General features: G+C 43.4%; 1 protein-coding gene across 1 annotated transcript in view; it reads left to right on the forward strand.

The window, feature by feature from the left end:
* FAF2 (Fas associated factor family member 2) overlaps positions 1 to 15562 on the forward strand; it is a 72776-nt gene that overhangs the window by 35329 nt on the left and 21885 nt on the right. Inside the window, exon 2 of the mRNA XM_008069680.2 lies at positions 6098 to 6166. Coding sequence (XP_008067871.1) covers positions 6098 to 6166 — 69 coding nt within the window. The remainder of the gene's footprint in view (positions 1 to 6097; positions 6167 to 15562) is intronic.

Below are 15562 nucleotides of genomic sequence, written 5' to 3' on the forward strand. Positions count from 1 at the left end.
GCTCATGCCTGTAATTCCAGCACTTTGGGAGGCAGAGGCAAGAGGATTGCCTGAGCCCAGAGGTTTGAGACCAGCCTGGGCAACATGATGAGACCTCGTCTGTACAGTAAATTTTTTTAAAAAGTAGCTGTGCATATTGGCACATGCCTGTGGTTCCAGCTACTTGGAAGACTGAAGGGGAAGGGTTGCCTGAGCCCAGCAGGTCGAGGCTGCAGTGGCCATGAGCGTGCGGCTGCACTCCAGCCTGGGCAACAGAGTGAAACTTTGACTTGGAAAAAAAGTTATTTTAATAAGAGATTTACAATCCCTATTCCTGCTTAGAATTGTACATCAACATCATGAATTTGCCGGGCATGGTGGCTCACCTGTGATCCCAGCTCTTTGAGAAACTGAGGTAGGAGGATCAGTTGATCCCAAAAGTTGGAGACCAGCCTGGGCAACATAACGAGACCACGTCTCTACAAAAAAGAAAAAAAAAAATTTAGCCAGTTGTGATGTTTCACGCCAGCTGTTTGGGGGGGCTGAGGCAGGAAGATCGCGTGAACCCAGGAGGTAGAGACTGTGGTAAGACACGATTGTGCCACTGCACTCCAGCCTAGGTGATAGAGTGAGGTCCCGACTCAAAAAAAAGAAAACATCCATGGATTTCCCAGCCTGGCAGTACTTGACAACCAGCTGAAAACACTGCTACCTGTTGCCTTCTCTGATTTGTTAATTTTCAGGAAGAGTCTACAATTTGTATTTTTGACAACCACTCTGACCTCTCTTGTAAGAACATTGAAGTTTAAAGACCCTGGCTGGGCTCAATGACTCATACCTGTAATCCTAGCACTTCAGGAGACTGAGACAGTAGGATTGCTTGAGCCCAGGAGTTTGAGACCAGCCTAAGCAACATAACGAGACCTCATCTCTACAAAAATAAAAAAGTTAGCTAGGTGTGCTGGTGTGCACCTGTTTTCCTAGCTACTTGGGAGACTGAGGCAGAAGGATCGTCTGAGCCCAGAAGGATAAGGCTGTGGTGAGCAATGATTGTGCCACTGCCCTCCAGCAGAGTGAGACCCTGACTCAAAACAAACAAAAAAAGTATTAATTTACAATGAGATTTTTTGATAATATCTAGAGGATTTCAGCTTAGAGCTATGATTATTGAAGCTTATACAAAAAGGTCTTTTTAACTTGAACTAACTTTTTTTTTTCTTGAGTTGGAGTCTCACTCCGTCGCCCAGACTGGAGTACAGTGGCCGCTCCCAGCCACCGCAGCCTCAACCTGCTGGGTTCCGGCGATCCTTCCGCCTTGGACTTCCAAGTAGCCAGAACTCCAGATGCGTGCCACTACGCCCAGCTAATTTTTTTTGATTTATTGTAGAGATGAGGTCTCGCCAAGTTGCCTGGGTGGGTCTCAAACCCACAGGCTCAGGCCATCCACTCACCTCAGCCTCCCAAAGCTGAGCTACCGAGCCCGGCCGAACTAACTTTTTAAGCCCTTACTGTGGGTCAGGTACTAGGGAGTATTATAATGAGTCACAAACTCTGCTCTCAGAGATCCTCTGAGAAGGCAGTTGAATGAACATAGACAGTCAGAAGATAGGACACAACTGACGTGTAAGAGAGGTAGAAAAGAGTTTGGGTATTGAGAGGAGGTAGTCATCATTTGCACCCCGAGGAGAAGGTGCCTTTAGAGTCCACGTCTTCAAAGAGAATCCACGGTGAGAAGGAGAAGCCCTGAACATGCCATTTCTTTAGTGGCTGTAATGTGGGAAATTACGAGTTAAGGGGGGCCCCATTAGAAGCCAAAAGGCCATGGCCAGATGGGAATAGAACACAAATCCAGACTGTCGTACCTGTCAGAATCAGGGGTTCTTTTTTTTCTTTGGTTGGAGTCTCATTCTGCCATTCAGACTGGAGTGCAGTGACTTGCTCAGGGCCACCATGGCCTCGATCTGCTGGCCTCAGGTGATCCTTGCACCTCAGCCTCCCAAGTAGCTGGGACAACAGGTGTGCACCACCATGCCCAACTAATTTTTTGATTTATTGTAGAGTCAGGTCTCACCAAGTTGCCCAGGCTGGAGAGTCACTGGTTCTTACAGAGCTTTTCAATTTCAGTCTTGAAATTTTTAATTATTTTTAACATTAAAAAATGGCATTAGCCAGTTTATTGCTACTTGTGTAGTTTTTAAAAATAAACAATTGCATACCTAAAGAATCCAAACTTCAGTTCTTGAATTTTGTTGTTTAAAGTCTGGAAAGAAAGTCCAATCCAAATTAGACCCCTAATGTTGCACACAAAGGAAGCTCCAGTCAGTGTCAAGACGTGCCTGTCCATGGCCATAGGGTGCAGAATCAAAGCCAGAACTACAGTCTTCCAACTCTTTAGTCCATGCTTCCACATTCTTTCTTTTGTTTCTTTTTTGAGTCGGGATCTCACCCTGTCACCCAGACTGGAGTGCAGTCACATAACTACAGCTTACCATAGCCCAGGCTTTTTGGGCTCAAGAGATGCTTCTGTCTCAGCCTCCTGATTAGCTGGGATACAGACACACGCTACCACGCCTGGTTAATTTGTTGTAGAGATAAGGTCTCACTGTGTTGCCTAGGTTGGTTTCAAATGCCTGGGCTCAAGCATTCCTTCCACCTTGGCCTCCCGAAGTGCCGATATAGTCATAACCCACTACACCAGGCCTGTGCTACCACATTCTTGTCAGTCTCCTTGTCCTGATGCCTGCTGATTTTTGAGAGGAGTTTCTTGAGGATAGAGACTATATCTTATTCATCTTATATCCTTTGGACATAGTAGCTAATATAGAATTGACATGTAGTAAACATTTGTTGAATGAAAGGATGAGTGGATGGTTTTGGTTTTTGTATCGGACCTTGAAGGAAGGCCAGGGTTTAGCTCTGTGGAAATTCTCAGCTTGAGATGTATATATGAGCTATTAGATTTGCTGAGTATTGGACATTTGAAAGGAAATACTGAGAAAATATGCTAGACTGGGGCCACATTACAGAAACATTCAAATATCAGACCAAGGGATTTAGAATTTGTTATCCAGTCAACTGAAAGATTTTGAACAGAGCAGTAACACACACACACACACACACAAATAAATGGTAAGAAGAGTCAAAAGGAGAAAGAGAAATTAAATTATGGCAGTTTACTTGTTATTAAAACTTGATTAAAGATTCTGGAGGCTGGACGCGGTGGCTCAAGCCTGTAATCCCAGCACTTTGGGAGGCCAAGGTGAGGACATTGTCTGAGCCCACGGGTTCGAGAACAGCCTTGGTAACTTGGTGAGACCTCATCTCTACAATAAATCAGAAAAATTAGCTGTGTGTGGTCGCACATACCTGTAGTTCCGGCTACTTGGAAGGCTGAGGTAGAAGAATCGCCTGAGCCCAGCAAGTCGACACTGGGGTGGCCGTGAGCATGCCATTGCACTCCAGCCTGGGTGACGGAGTGAGGCTCCAACTAAAAAAAAAAAAAAAACTGGTTGTGGGAATGGGAATGTGATTACAGATATAGGATAAAATAGTAAATAAACCGTTTTAACTCGATTACTGACGGGTGGAGTTACAGGGATGGAGTGCTCAAAGATGAGGGTGAGATTCCAGGTTCATCTTTGCCTGGATATTTTAGAGAATGTTGGTGTCGCTAACAGTTATAGCAATTTTATTTTATTTTATTTTATTTTTATTTTGAGTTGGAGTCTCACTCTGTCACCCAGGCTGGAGTGCAGTGGCCACTCCCGGCCACCACAGCCTCAACCCGCTGGGCTCCGACGATCCTTCTGCCTCAGCCTTCCGAGTAGCTGGAACTACAGGCGCGCGCTACCACGCCCAGCTAATTTTTTGATTCATTGTGGAGATGAGGTCTTGCCTGCCCAGGCGGGTCTCGAACTCACGGGCTCAGGCAATTCACTCACCTCAGCCTCCCAAAGGCGTGGGATTACAGGCTGAGCCACCGAACCCAGCAGTTACAGCAATTTTAAATGATGAATTTGAGATACTGGTGTCACATCTAGGTGGAAATATTGAGTGAAATGTGTTGTTAAATTTAAGAATAGATGGCCCTTCCAGAGATTAAATTAGGAGTCATCTGCATAAAAAGAGTGGTTGAAAGCTGAGGGTTCAATGAGATTGCCAGGGAGGCTGGTGAAGAGACAGAAATCCAGGATACATCCTTAGGGAAAGTCCTGCATTTGGAGGGATAGAAGAAGAGAGGCCAGAGACAGCAGCTTTGGTCAGAGACAACATGAACCTTAGCCCAGCATGGTTGCTCATGCTTGTAATGCCAGCACTTTGGGAGGTGGAGGCGAGAGGATTTCCTAAGCTCAGGAGTTTGAAACCAGTCTGGGCAACTTGGCAAGACCTGTCTCTACAATAAATCAAAAAATTAGCTAGGCATGGTGGTACTTGGCTGTGGTTCAACTACTTGGAAGGTACCTGAGCCCAGCAGGTGATCCTTCTACTTCAGCCTTCCAAGTAGCTGCGGTGGCCATGAGTGTGCCAGTATACTCCAGCCTGGGCAAGAGACTGAGACTCCTAAAAAAAAGAAAAAAAACCCAAAAAGGTGAACCTTAGAACAGGCTGAAGAGCAGGGTATGGGAAAAATACTTCCTGTGGGGAAATATCTGAATTACAAACACTAATAAAATATTTTGTATGGTTTATGTTGGAAACTAGGTTATATACAAGTAGATAATGACATAGGTTAATGAGAGGCACGGCATTTTGCAGAAAAGCTGTATTACTTCATTGTGTACAGGTTGAATATCCCTTTTCCAAAATGCTTAGGACCAGAAGTGTTTCAGATTTTGGATTTTCTTCAGATTTTGGAATATTTGCATTATTCTAGTTGGGCATCCCAAATCCAAAAATTTGAAATCTGAAATGCTCCGGTAAGCATTTCCTTTGAGCATCATGTCAGCAGTCACAAAGTTTCTGATTTTGCATTTGGGACATTCAACCGGTATTATAAACCGAATAGTTGTTTAACATTAAAGGATATTTTTCTTAGCCCAGAACTTGAAGAAGTCTTTAATTTTTAAAGTTTGAATTTGGAAGGAGACTGTTTGTTTGTTTATGTATTTGCTTGAATTGGAGTCTCACTTGGTTGCCCGGGCTGAAGTGCAGCAGCACAATCACCGCTCACCACAGCTTCACCCTTCTGAGCTCAGGCTATCCTTCCACCTCAGCCTCCCAGTTAGCTGGGACTATAGGTGTGTGCCACCATGCCCAGCTAATGGAGGATATTGTTTGTTTTTTTTTTAAGTTGGAGTCTCACTCTGTCGCCCAGACTGGAGTGCAGCAGCCTCGACCTGCTGGGCTCCAACGATCCTTCCACCTCAGCCTTCCAAGTAGCCGCAACTACAGGCGCACGCTACTATGCCCGGCTAGTTTTTGACTTATTATAGAGACGAGGCCTCGCCCAGTTGCCCGGGTGGGTCTCGAACCCATGGGCTCAGGCAATCCTCTCGCCTCGGCCTCCCAAAGTGCTGGGATGACAGGCCTGGCCAGAGAATATTGATTTAAATCAGTAGTTCTAGGCTGAGTGCAGTGTGGCTCATGCCTTTAATCCCAGCACTTTGGGAGGCCAAGGTGAGAGGATTGCCTGAGCCCACAGGTTTGAGCCTGGGCAACTTGGCGAGACCTCATCTCTATAATAAATCAAAAAATTCGCCATGCGTGGTAGCACATACCTGTAGTTCCGGCTCCTTGGAAGGCTGAGGTGGAAGGATCGCCTGAACCCAGAAGTTTGAGACTGCAGTGGCCGTGAGCGTGCGCCACTGCACTCCATCCTAGGCGACAAAGTGAGACTCCGACTCAAAAAAGAAAAAAAAATCAATTGTTCTTATAATTGAAATCCTTTAAGTTTTCAAAGGAAGTATCATTCTTTAATTCTATATGAGTCTAGATTAGATAGTGGACTGGATAAACTCTGAATCAGCAAAGTCTTTATACTATACTTTAACGTCTACTTCAACACTGTGTAGTGTGTTTTCCTAGTAGTATTCATAAGTATCCTAATAGGGGAAAAAACATACATGTGTACCGCTGGTGTTTCTCTAAGTAACTTTTTTGTTCTCACCCTTCTTTTCAGGATCTGACTGGCATAGAATCTATGGATCAGTGTCGCCATACCTTGGAACAGCATAACTGGAACATAGAGGTATAATAAGATTTCGTCTGAGCATATGTCTTTGTCGGTTGTCTGATAAAGAGCCAAAAACATATCTTTTTTTAATATCAGGAACATTTTCCCTAAGTAAGTTTTTTTCAGAATCAAAACTCTTTAAAAGGAGGAAGTTTATAAAATCATAGAAAAAGTGGTAACCAAATCCCTCAGTATAGTACCCCCTGCCTTATTTTTTCTTAATGTCTCTTTCAGAAAATGATTGTCTTTTGTATATTTAATTTTTAACCAGACATCTTAATGTGAACCTTCTTGTGTGTGTGGTGTGTATGTGTGTGTGTGTGTGTGTGTGTGTAAGCAGGATTTATTAAGAGGACAGGAAACCTCCCACAGTCGGAGGGACCCTGAAGGGGTTGCCCTTCATGTGAACCTTCTTGTCACATATTTTCGAGTTTATTCTTTCGGATTTTCTTGTCACATATTTTTGAGTTTATTCTGTTTTGGTTTTTTGCATCTTTTCTTTTTCTTGCACATTGAACTTTAGAACAATGCTAGTTGATAGTGGTAGTAAACATTTTGTCCTCACTCCAGTGCCTCTGATGCTTAGTTATAAAGTGTGATGTTGGTAGCTGTTTTGAGATGGATCCACTAGGATAGAGGCTCTGAGAACAGAGATCTTGTTTTGTTTTATTAACTGCTGTATCCCTAGCATGTGACACTGAACTGCAATAAATACCTGTTGACTGTTCATCTATTCTTAGTATACTTTATATGAAGAGTGGATGTTTAATTGTATCCACTTCCCTTTTGATTTCTAGAATTTTATTGTTTTCATTATTGCTATTTGAATAGGGTGCTGGATTCCTAAAAACACATTCCTAAGTAGTACTTAATCATTCAACACATATTTTTCTCTTTTTTTTGAGTCCGAGTCTCATTTTGTTGCCTAGGCTGGAGTGCAGTAGTATGATCACGGCTCACTGCAACCTCAACTTCTAGGCTCAGGTGATCCTTCTGCCTCAGCCTCCCGAGTAGCTGGGATCACAGGCATACTGTCACGCCCCTATTTTTTTGTGAAGATGAGGTCTCACTGTATTGGTCTCAGATTCCTGACTTCAAGCGACCTTCCTGCCTTGGCCCTCCAAAATGCTGGGATTACAGGCATGAGCCATCAAGCCCTGTTGGCTTTTTTTAGAGACAGTTTCTCTCTCTGTTGCCTAGGCTGCAGTGCAGTGGTACTGTCATAGCTCACTGCAGCCTCAAGCTCCTGGGCCCCAGGGATCCACCTGCCTAAGTCTCCTGAGTAGCCAGGACTAAGATCTATGCCACCACACCTGCTGATTATTTAATTGTTTGTGGGCAGGGTATCACTTGGTTGACTAAGCTGGATTTGAAATCCTGACTTCAAGTAATCCTCCTGCCTTGGCCTACTTTGCCCAGCCTCGACATTTTTTTCTTTTCTTTTCTTTTTTTTTTAAGGATTAAAAAATATAGTTGGCTAGGCTTGGTGGCTTAGCCTGTAATCCCAGCACTTTGGAAGGCTGAGGTGAGTGGATTACCTGAGCCTGCAGGTTTGAGACCCACCCGGGCAACTTGGTGAGACCTCGTCTCTACAATAAATCAAAAATTAGCCAGGCGTGGTAGCGTGTGCCTGTAGTTCCGGCTACATGGAAGGCTGAGGCGGAAGGATCGCTGGACCCCTGCAAATCGAGGCTGTGGTGGCCGGGAACGTGAGGTGGAAGAATCGCTGGACCCCTGCAAGTTGAGGCTGTGGTGGCCGGGAGCGTGCCGCTGCACTCCAGTCTGGGCGACAGAGTGAGACTCCAACTCAAAAAAAAAAAAAAAGAAAGAAAATATAGTTTATTCAGAAAGCAAATCAGAGAGAGAGAAAGAGAAGATTCACCTCCCCAAAGTAAGGGTGAGGGTCAAAGCCTGGAAACATGACGATAGCCATAACTCAAAGAGCAAATGGCCACACCTGCGTTTGATAAGGCAATGGCCAACATAACATGTATTTTTTATCAATTAGGTTGATCAATTTTGATCATTTAAGGCTCTGTCATTATACATGTGAACAAGAATAAGTCCCTGCTCTTAATGGTTTAATTCTAGATAATTTGTTTGTAATGAATGACAAATAAGATGAGTAGAGGAAATGTAACAGAGGGTCTGGGAGTCACTTTAAATAGGGAGGCCAAGTAAGGTGTGTCTGAGTAGGTGATATTTCTTTCTTTATTAATTTATTTGGTGGGAAAGCAGAATTTATTGAGAGGACAGAAATACTCCCAAGGCGGGAGGGGACCCAAGGGGGTTGCCCGAGGAGGTGATATTTAAATAGGGTGGTCATCTAAGAGGTTATATTTAAGCAGACCCCTGAATTAAAAGACTTGATGACTGAACATTTTGGAGGAAATACATGTTGGGCAGAGGTTGTTCTGTGTATTATTTTTGTGCTTTCCTTGTTAGAATTTGATTTCAAGTGTTTTTTGGCTTTATAAAATGACTAACTTGATAGAAATGGGTTGAGAAGCTTAAATGACATAGGAATTACCTCCTATTCCCTAAATATTTTAATAAAGCACTTGAAAACATGTTTCTGTTTGTTTTCTGTTAACTTTTTAATGTTTTTGCCCCATTATTTATGTTTTCTGCCTCTTTCTTTTTTTTTTTTTGAGTTGGAGTCTCACTCTGTCACCCAGTCTGGAGTGCCGGGGCATGCTCATGGCCACCCCAGCATCGACCTACTGGTCTCCGGCAATCCTTCCACCTCAGCCTTCCAAGTAGCTGGAACTACAGGTGTGCACTACCATGCCCGACTAATTTTTTTTTTTTGTAGAGATGAGGTCTTGCCAAGTTGCCCAGGCTGGTCTCGAACCTGCAGGCTCAGGCAGTTCACTCACCTCGGCCTCCCAGAGTGCTGGAATTACAGGCTGAGCCACCAAGCCCAGTCTCTACATTTTTCTTGATAAGCTTTTTTTTTTTTTGAGTTGGAATCTCACTCTGTCACCCAGACTGGAGTGCAGTGGCTGCTCCCGGCCACCGCAGCCTCCACCTGCTGGGTTCCGGCAATCCTTCCGCCTCAGCCTTCCAAGTAGCCAGAATTACAGGCATGCGCTACCAGGCCCGGCTGATTTTGTGATTTTATTGTAGAGATGGGGTCTCGCTGCCCAGGCGGGTCTCGAACCCGCAGGCTCAGGCAATCCACTCACCTCAGCCTCCCAAAGGCGCGAGATTACAGGCTGAGCCACCAAGCCCGGCTTGGTAAACTTTCTTAGAAAATGCTTATTACTTTGAGATGTCAAGGTTTTTTTGGCATAGAGCTATACAAAGCATATTGTTTACATTCTGTATCAGTGCCATCCTTCCTTTTTTTCTCATTCTCTTTATGATGTTTATTATCCCTTTTTGAAAATGAGACTTGCTAGTTGGTTTGTTTGTTTGGTTATTTATTTATTTCAGAGATGAGGTTTCACTCTGTCACCCAGAATAGAGTATAGTGGGTTGATCATAGCTCACTGTAAAGCGGTCCTCCCACCTCAGCCTCCCAAGTATCTAGGACTACAGGTGTGTGCCACCATACCCAGCTAATTTTTTTTACAATTTCCTGTAGAAATGGGATCTCACTGTGTTGCCCACGCTGGTCTTGAACTCTGGCCTCAAGCAGTCTTTCCTCTTGGCACAGCATGCTGAGATTATAGGCATGAGCCAACACAGCCAGCCCGGTCTGGCTTATTTTTATTGTTCATTTCTTTTGTTTGTGGCTACTGCTTGTATTTATAAGTTCTCTTTTTCTGTTTTCTTGTTTATTAGGAAAATATCTTTAATACATTTTCATACTTTTTTAGCTTCTTGATTTTTTTTTTTTTTTACAGTTTGGTTAATTTATTTGCTGTTTTTTGTTTGTTTGTTTGTTTGTTTACAGTTTGGTTAATTTATTTGCTTTTTCTTTTTTTGAATCGGTGTCTCACTCTGTTACCCAGGCTGGAGTACAGTGGCACGCTCACAACCACCCCAGCATCCTCCTGCAGGGCCCAGTCGATCCTTCTGCCTCAGCCTTCCACGTAGCCAGAACTACAGATGTGCACTACCACTCCCAGCTAATTTTTTGACAGGTTGTAGAGACAAAGTCTCACCAAGTTGCCCAGGCTGGTCTCAAAGCCCTGGACTCAGGCAAGCCACTCACCTCGGCCTCCCAAAGTGCTGAGATGACAGGCTGAGCTGCTTCGCCCGGCCTGTTTGCATTCTTTCTTGCCTTTAGGGCCGTGAGTTTTCGTTTGGAAATACATTTTAAAAGTTTTTATTTTCTTCTTTGGCCCAATGTAGTTGGAATTTCTAGTAGTTTGCTTTTTTGTTTTTGTTTATTTTCATATTCCTCTTTCATTTTACTTCATGTGTAGGTATCCAGTGAGGTCTCTTTGTGGTGATTTAATGCTCCATTGACATTGTAAAATCTGTATGCAGTGGGCATGGTGGCTCATGCCTGTCATCTCAACCAGAGCCCACGGGTTCAAGACCAGTCTGGGCAATTTGGCAAGACCTCGTCTCTACAATAAATCGGAAAATTAGCTGGGCAAGGTGGCACACGCCTGTGATTTCAGCTACTTGGAAAACATCTTGAGATGGAAGGATCATCTGAGCCCAGCAGGTCAAGGCTGCAGTGGCTGTGAGTGTGCCACTGCACTCCAGCCTGGGCGGCAGAGTAAGACTCCGACTCAAAAAAAAATAAAGATATAAATATGGCCGGGTTCAGTAGCTCAGCCTGTAATCCCCGCGCTTTGGGAGGCTGAGGTGAGTGGATTGCCTGAACCTGCGAGTTTGAGACCCACCTGGGCAACTTGGTGAGACGTCATCTCTACAATAAATCAAAAATTAGCCAGGCGTGGTAGCACGCCCCTGTAGTTCCAGCTACTTGGAAGGCTGAGACGGAAGGATTGCTGGCGCCCAGCAGGTCGATGCTGGGGTGGCTGTGAGTGTGCCACTGCTCGCTGCCCAGGTGGGTCTCGAACCTGCGGGCTCAGGGCAATCCACTCACCTCAGCCTCCCAAAGGCGCGGGATTACAGGCTGAGCCACTGAGCCCAACTGACTTGATAATTTAAATATAATTTTATAGATTAATTTCTCAATGGATATAAAGTAATTGTTCTTTCTGATCAAAAAGAGTACATGTCGGTAACACATTTAAAACACAAGAGTTCGTGAAGTTGGCAAATGGAAGTTCCTGATAATCATGCTTTCTGGAGATTACCACATTTTGATGTTTTAGTGTGTGTTCTTCCAGACTTCTTTATATGTGTAACTCTGTTTAGATAGTGTGTCAATAATAAGTATACACCTTTCTGGTGTTAATAAGAAGTATATCAGAGAGAACACTTTGTGTACATGCTGTGGAAAGGCAACACAAGGAACATCAAGTATATTAATAAATTCTCTGTTTGGGTGGAGGCACGCTCTACCTTTTATGTAGTTCAACACTGTTTGACACATGAAGTCACACAGCTATTAGATTGTTTTTGTAATAATACCTTTGTTAATATCAGATGTTTTTGCTTAGCATTCTAGTTTGATTTTTAATATTGCTGCGACCACTTTATTTTTTGTTTGTGATGATCTGGTATTATGTTGGCCATCTTTTTATTATTTATTTAGTTACATTTTTTTAGAGATCTGGCTGTGTTGCCCTGCTGTTCTCAAACTCGTGGGCTCAAGCGATCCTCCCACCTCAGCCTCCTGACTAACTGGGACTGCAGATGCATGGCACTGTGCCTGGCTCAGACCGTCTTTTAACATTAAATAACTTATAGGAGTATTACACACTTGTTGCAAAAACACCCATGCATATGTGCACACCCACCCAGGTAAGAGATTCCAAAAAGTGTAAAGAAAAAAATGATTATCTTCAAGCCCACCACATGGATAGCTAGCGTGTGTCCTTTTAGACATTTTCTGTGTTTTACACAAATGGGATGTTTTATTTACAGTCTTTTTCACCTTAGTCTATTTAATAACTGATAGAAACAATGCATAAAATATATAAAGATAGAAGTTCAACGAAAGCCTACGATCACATATGAAAACAATCCCACCCAAATCGCTTCCTACCATTGTTTCTCCATCCTCCTCCCCTAGTGTAGCCATATTAACAGTTTCTCTTGATTCTTCCCAGATGTTTTTATGCTTGTCTTAAAAATATACATGTGTAAGTTGGGCTCGGTGGCTCAGCCTGTAATCCCGTGCCTTTGGGAGGCTGAGGTGAGTGGATTGCCTGAGCCCGCGGGTTCGAGACCCGCCTGGGTAGCCAGACCTCATCTCTACAATAAATCAAAAAATCAGCCGGGCATGGTAGCGCGTGCCTGTAATGCCAGCTACTTGGAAGGTTGAGGCGGAAGGATCGCTGGAGCCCAGCAGGTCGAGGCTGCAATGACTGGGAGCAGCCACTGTACTCCAGTCTGGGCGACAGAGTGAGACTCCAACTCAAAAAAAAAAACTGAGAAATGTCTTGAAGTTTATTGATGCATTAAAAAACAACCTGTTACATGTCACAAAAATAACATTTTGACGAAAAATAACTGTTTACAAATCTCTTAATGTCTGACTTAATAGAAAACAGGTTGATTTTCAAATCTGCTTCGGCCTTTAATCTGTTTTGGTATGCAGTTTTAGTTGAAGTAGGTGAAGAAAAAACTCCAGCTTCATTCAGATATGTAGTTGGAATGGGAGGAGAGTTTCAATAGCCTTTTCAGATAACTGTGAATATTCTTTGATACTGTGGTAGTTTCTTTTTCTTTTTTTTCTGAGTTGGAGTCTCACTCTGTTGCCCAAGCTGGAATGCAGTGGCACGCTCACAGCCACCGCAGCCTCAACCTGCTGGACTCAAGTGATCCTTCCACCTCAGCCTTCCAAGTAGGTAGAACTAGAGGTGCGCGCCTCTGCGCCCAGCTAATTTTTTTATTTATTATGGAGATGAGGTCTCACCAAGTTGCACAGGCTGGTCTCGAACCTGTGGACTCAGGCAATCCTCTCACCTTGGCCTCCCAAAGTGCTGAGATTATAGACGTGAGCCACTGTGCCCAGCCCACTGTGATAATTTCTTAAAAGTGAGTTGTAGTGTGGAATTTTAAACTATATCAGTGAGCTTTTTATGTTCTTCTACATTGAAATCTTATTGGCCTGTCTTTTACCTTGAAAGGATCTTTTACCATTGCATGATGTTGTAATTTCATTGCATTGGTTATATGGAAAATATTGGTTCACTGAATTAATATGTCTTCAAGATGTTGATACACTTTATTATATAATATTATCTGTTAATAGCACCACCAGCTAGACTCGGTGGCTCAGCCTGTAATCCCGCACCTTTGGGAGACTGAGGTGAGTGAATTGCCTGAGCCCACGGGTTCGAGACCCACCTGGGTAACCAGACCTCATCTCTACAATAAATCAAAAAATCAGCCGGGTGTGGTAGCACATGCCTGTAATTCTGACTACTTGGAAGGTTGAGGCGGAAGGATCGCCGGAGCCCAGCAGGTCAAGGCTGCGGTAGCCGGGAGCGGCCACTGCACTCCAGTCCGGGCAACAGAGTGAGACTCCAACTCAAAAAAAAAAAAAAAAAAAATAGCACCACCAAACTCATCAAAAATAGCCTTTTAGTATTAGGAAACTGTCAAGCTTATGGAGACAAATACAAGATATTTCAAATTTCTAATTTTTTTCTTGAAAGCTCTAATTTTTAAATTTTATTTTGTTGAGTTGAGTTGTTGAGTTGAGTGAGTCTCACACTCCATCGCCCAGGCTGGAATGCAGTGACCCAGTCACGGCCATCCCACCATAAACCTGCTGGACTCTGGCAATCCTTTCACCTCAGTCTTCCAAGTAGCCAGAACTACAGGTGCATACTACCATGCCCAGCTAGTTTTTTGGTTTATTATAGAGACAAGGTGTCATCATGTTGCCCAGACTGGTCTCAAACCCGCGGACTCATGCAGTCCTCTGGCCTCAGCCCCCCCAAAGTGCTGGGATTACAGGCTGAGCCACTGCACCTGGCTGAAAGCTCTAATTTTTATAATTGACAACAAATGCTGTCAGATGTGGTTTTTTTAAGTAACAGCTTTATTGATGCATAATTCACATTAGCCAACTTGAAAATGTGAAATTCATTGGTTTGTAGTATATTCATACTTAGGCAGCCATAAACCACAATCAATTTTAAGACATTTCCCCCCAAAAGTTTAGAATGTTTTACCACATTACCCCTAAAAGAAACCCTCATACCCTTTAGTTATTACCCTCCTGCCTACTCCCACGGCACCCCCCTCCCCCATTCCCACATCTGAACAACCATAATCTCTCTTTCTGTAGATTTCCCTATTCTGGATTTTCTTGTGAAAGGAATCATAGTCTTTTGCAACTGGCTTCCTTCACTTAGTGGGATGTTTTCAAGATTCATTATGTTGTAGCATGTATCAGGACTTCGTTCTTTTTATTGTCAAACAGTATTTCCTTGTATACATCATAGCACATCTCAGCCCATTCAGGCTGCTATAAAAAATACACTAAACAGGGTGACTTGTAAACAACAGAAATTTATTTCTCACAGTTCTGGGAACTCCAAGATCAAAGTACCAGCAGATTCCATGTTTGAGGACTCATTCTCTGTTCATAGATGGTGATTTGCATTTCTCTGGTGGCTATCCTGATACTGAGCATCTTTTCATGTTCTTGACCATTTGTATATCTTCTTTGCAAAAACGTCTATTCAAGTCCTTTGCCAATTTGTAAATTTGTTTTTTGGGGGGGTGGTTTTGTTTTGTTTTCTTTTGGCGTTGAGCTGTAAGAGATTTTTGGGTTTTGTTTTTTGAATTGGAGTCTCTCTGTTATCGGATCAGGTGATCCTCCGGCCTCAGCCTTCCAAGTAGCTGGGGCTACAGGCATGTGCCACCACACCCAGCTAATTTTTTAAGGTCTTGCCATGTTGCCCAAGGTTCATGCGATCCTCTCGCTTCTACCTCCCAAAGTGCTGGGATTACAGGTGTGAGCCACTGCACCTGGCTAAGAGTTTTTTATATATTCTGAATACTAGACCCTTATGAGAAATTTGATTTGCAGATATTTTCTCCTGTTGTATGGGTTGTCCTTTTACTCTCTCGATTATATTCTTTGGTGCACAAAATTTTTTATTTGATGAAGTTCACTGTGTCTGTGTTTTATTTTGTTGCTTATGTTTTTGGTGTCATACCTAAGACACCTTTGCTTAATCCAAGGTTATAAAGATTTACATGCTTGTTTTAAGAGTTTTATAATTTCAGCTCTTACATTTAGGCCTCTGGTTTTTTTTTGTTTTTTTTTTTGAGTCAGAGTCTCTCTCTACCGCCTAGGCTGGAGTGCAGTGGCACGATCACTGCTCACTACAGCCTCAACCTCCTGGGCTCAGGAAA

The sequence above is a fragment of the Carlito syrichta genome, unplaced genomic scaffold, assembly GCF_000164805.1.
Source record: "Carlito syrichta isolate Samal-C Ts95f unplaced genomic scaffold, Tarsius_syrichta-2.0.1 Scaffold111487, whole genome shotgun sequence".
NCBI lineage: Eukaryota > Metazoa > Chordata > Mammalia > Primates > Tarsiidae > Carlito > Carlito syrichta.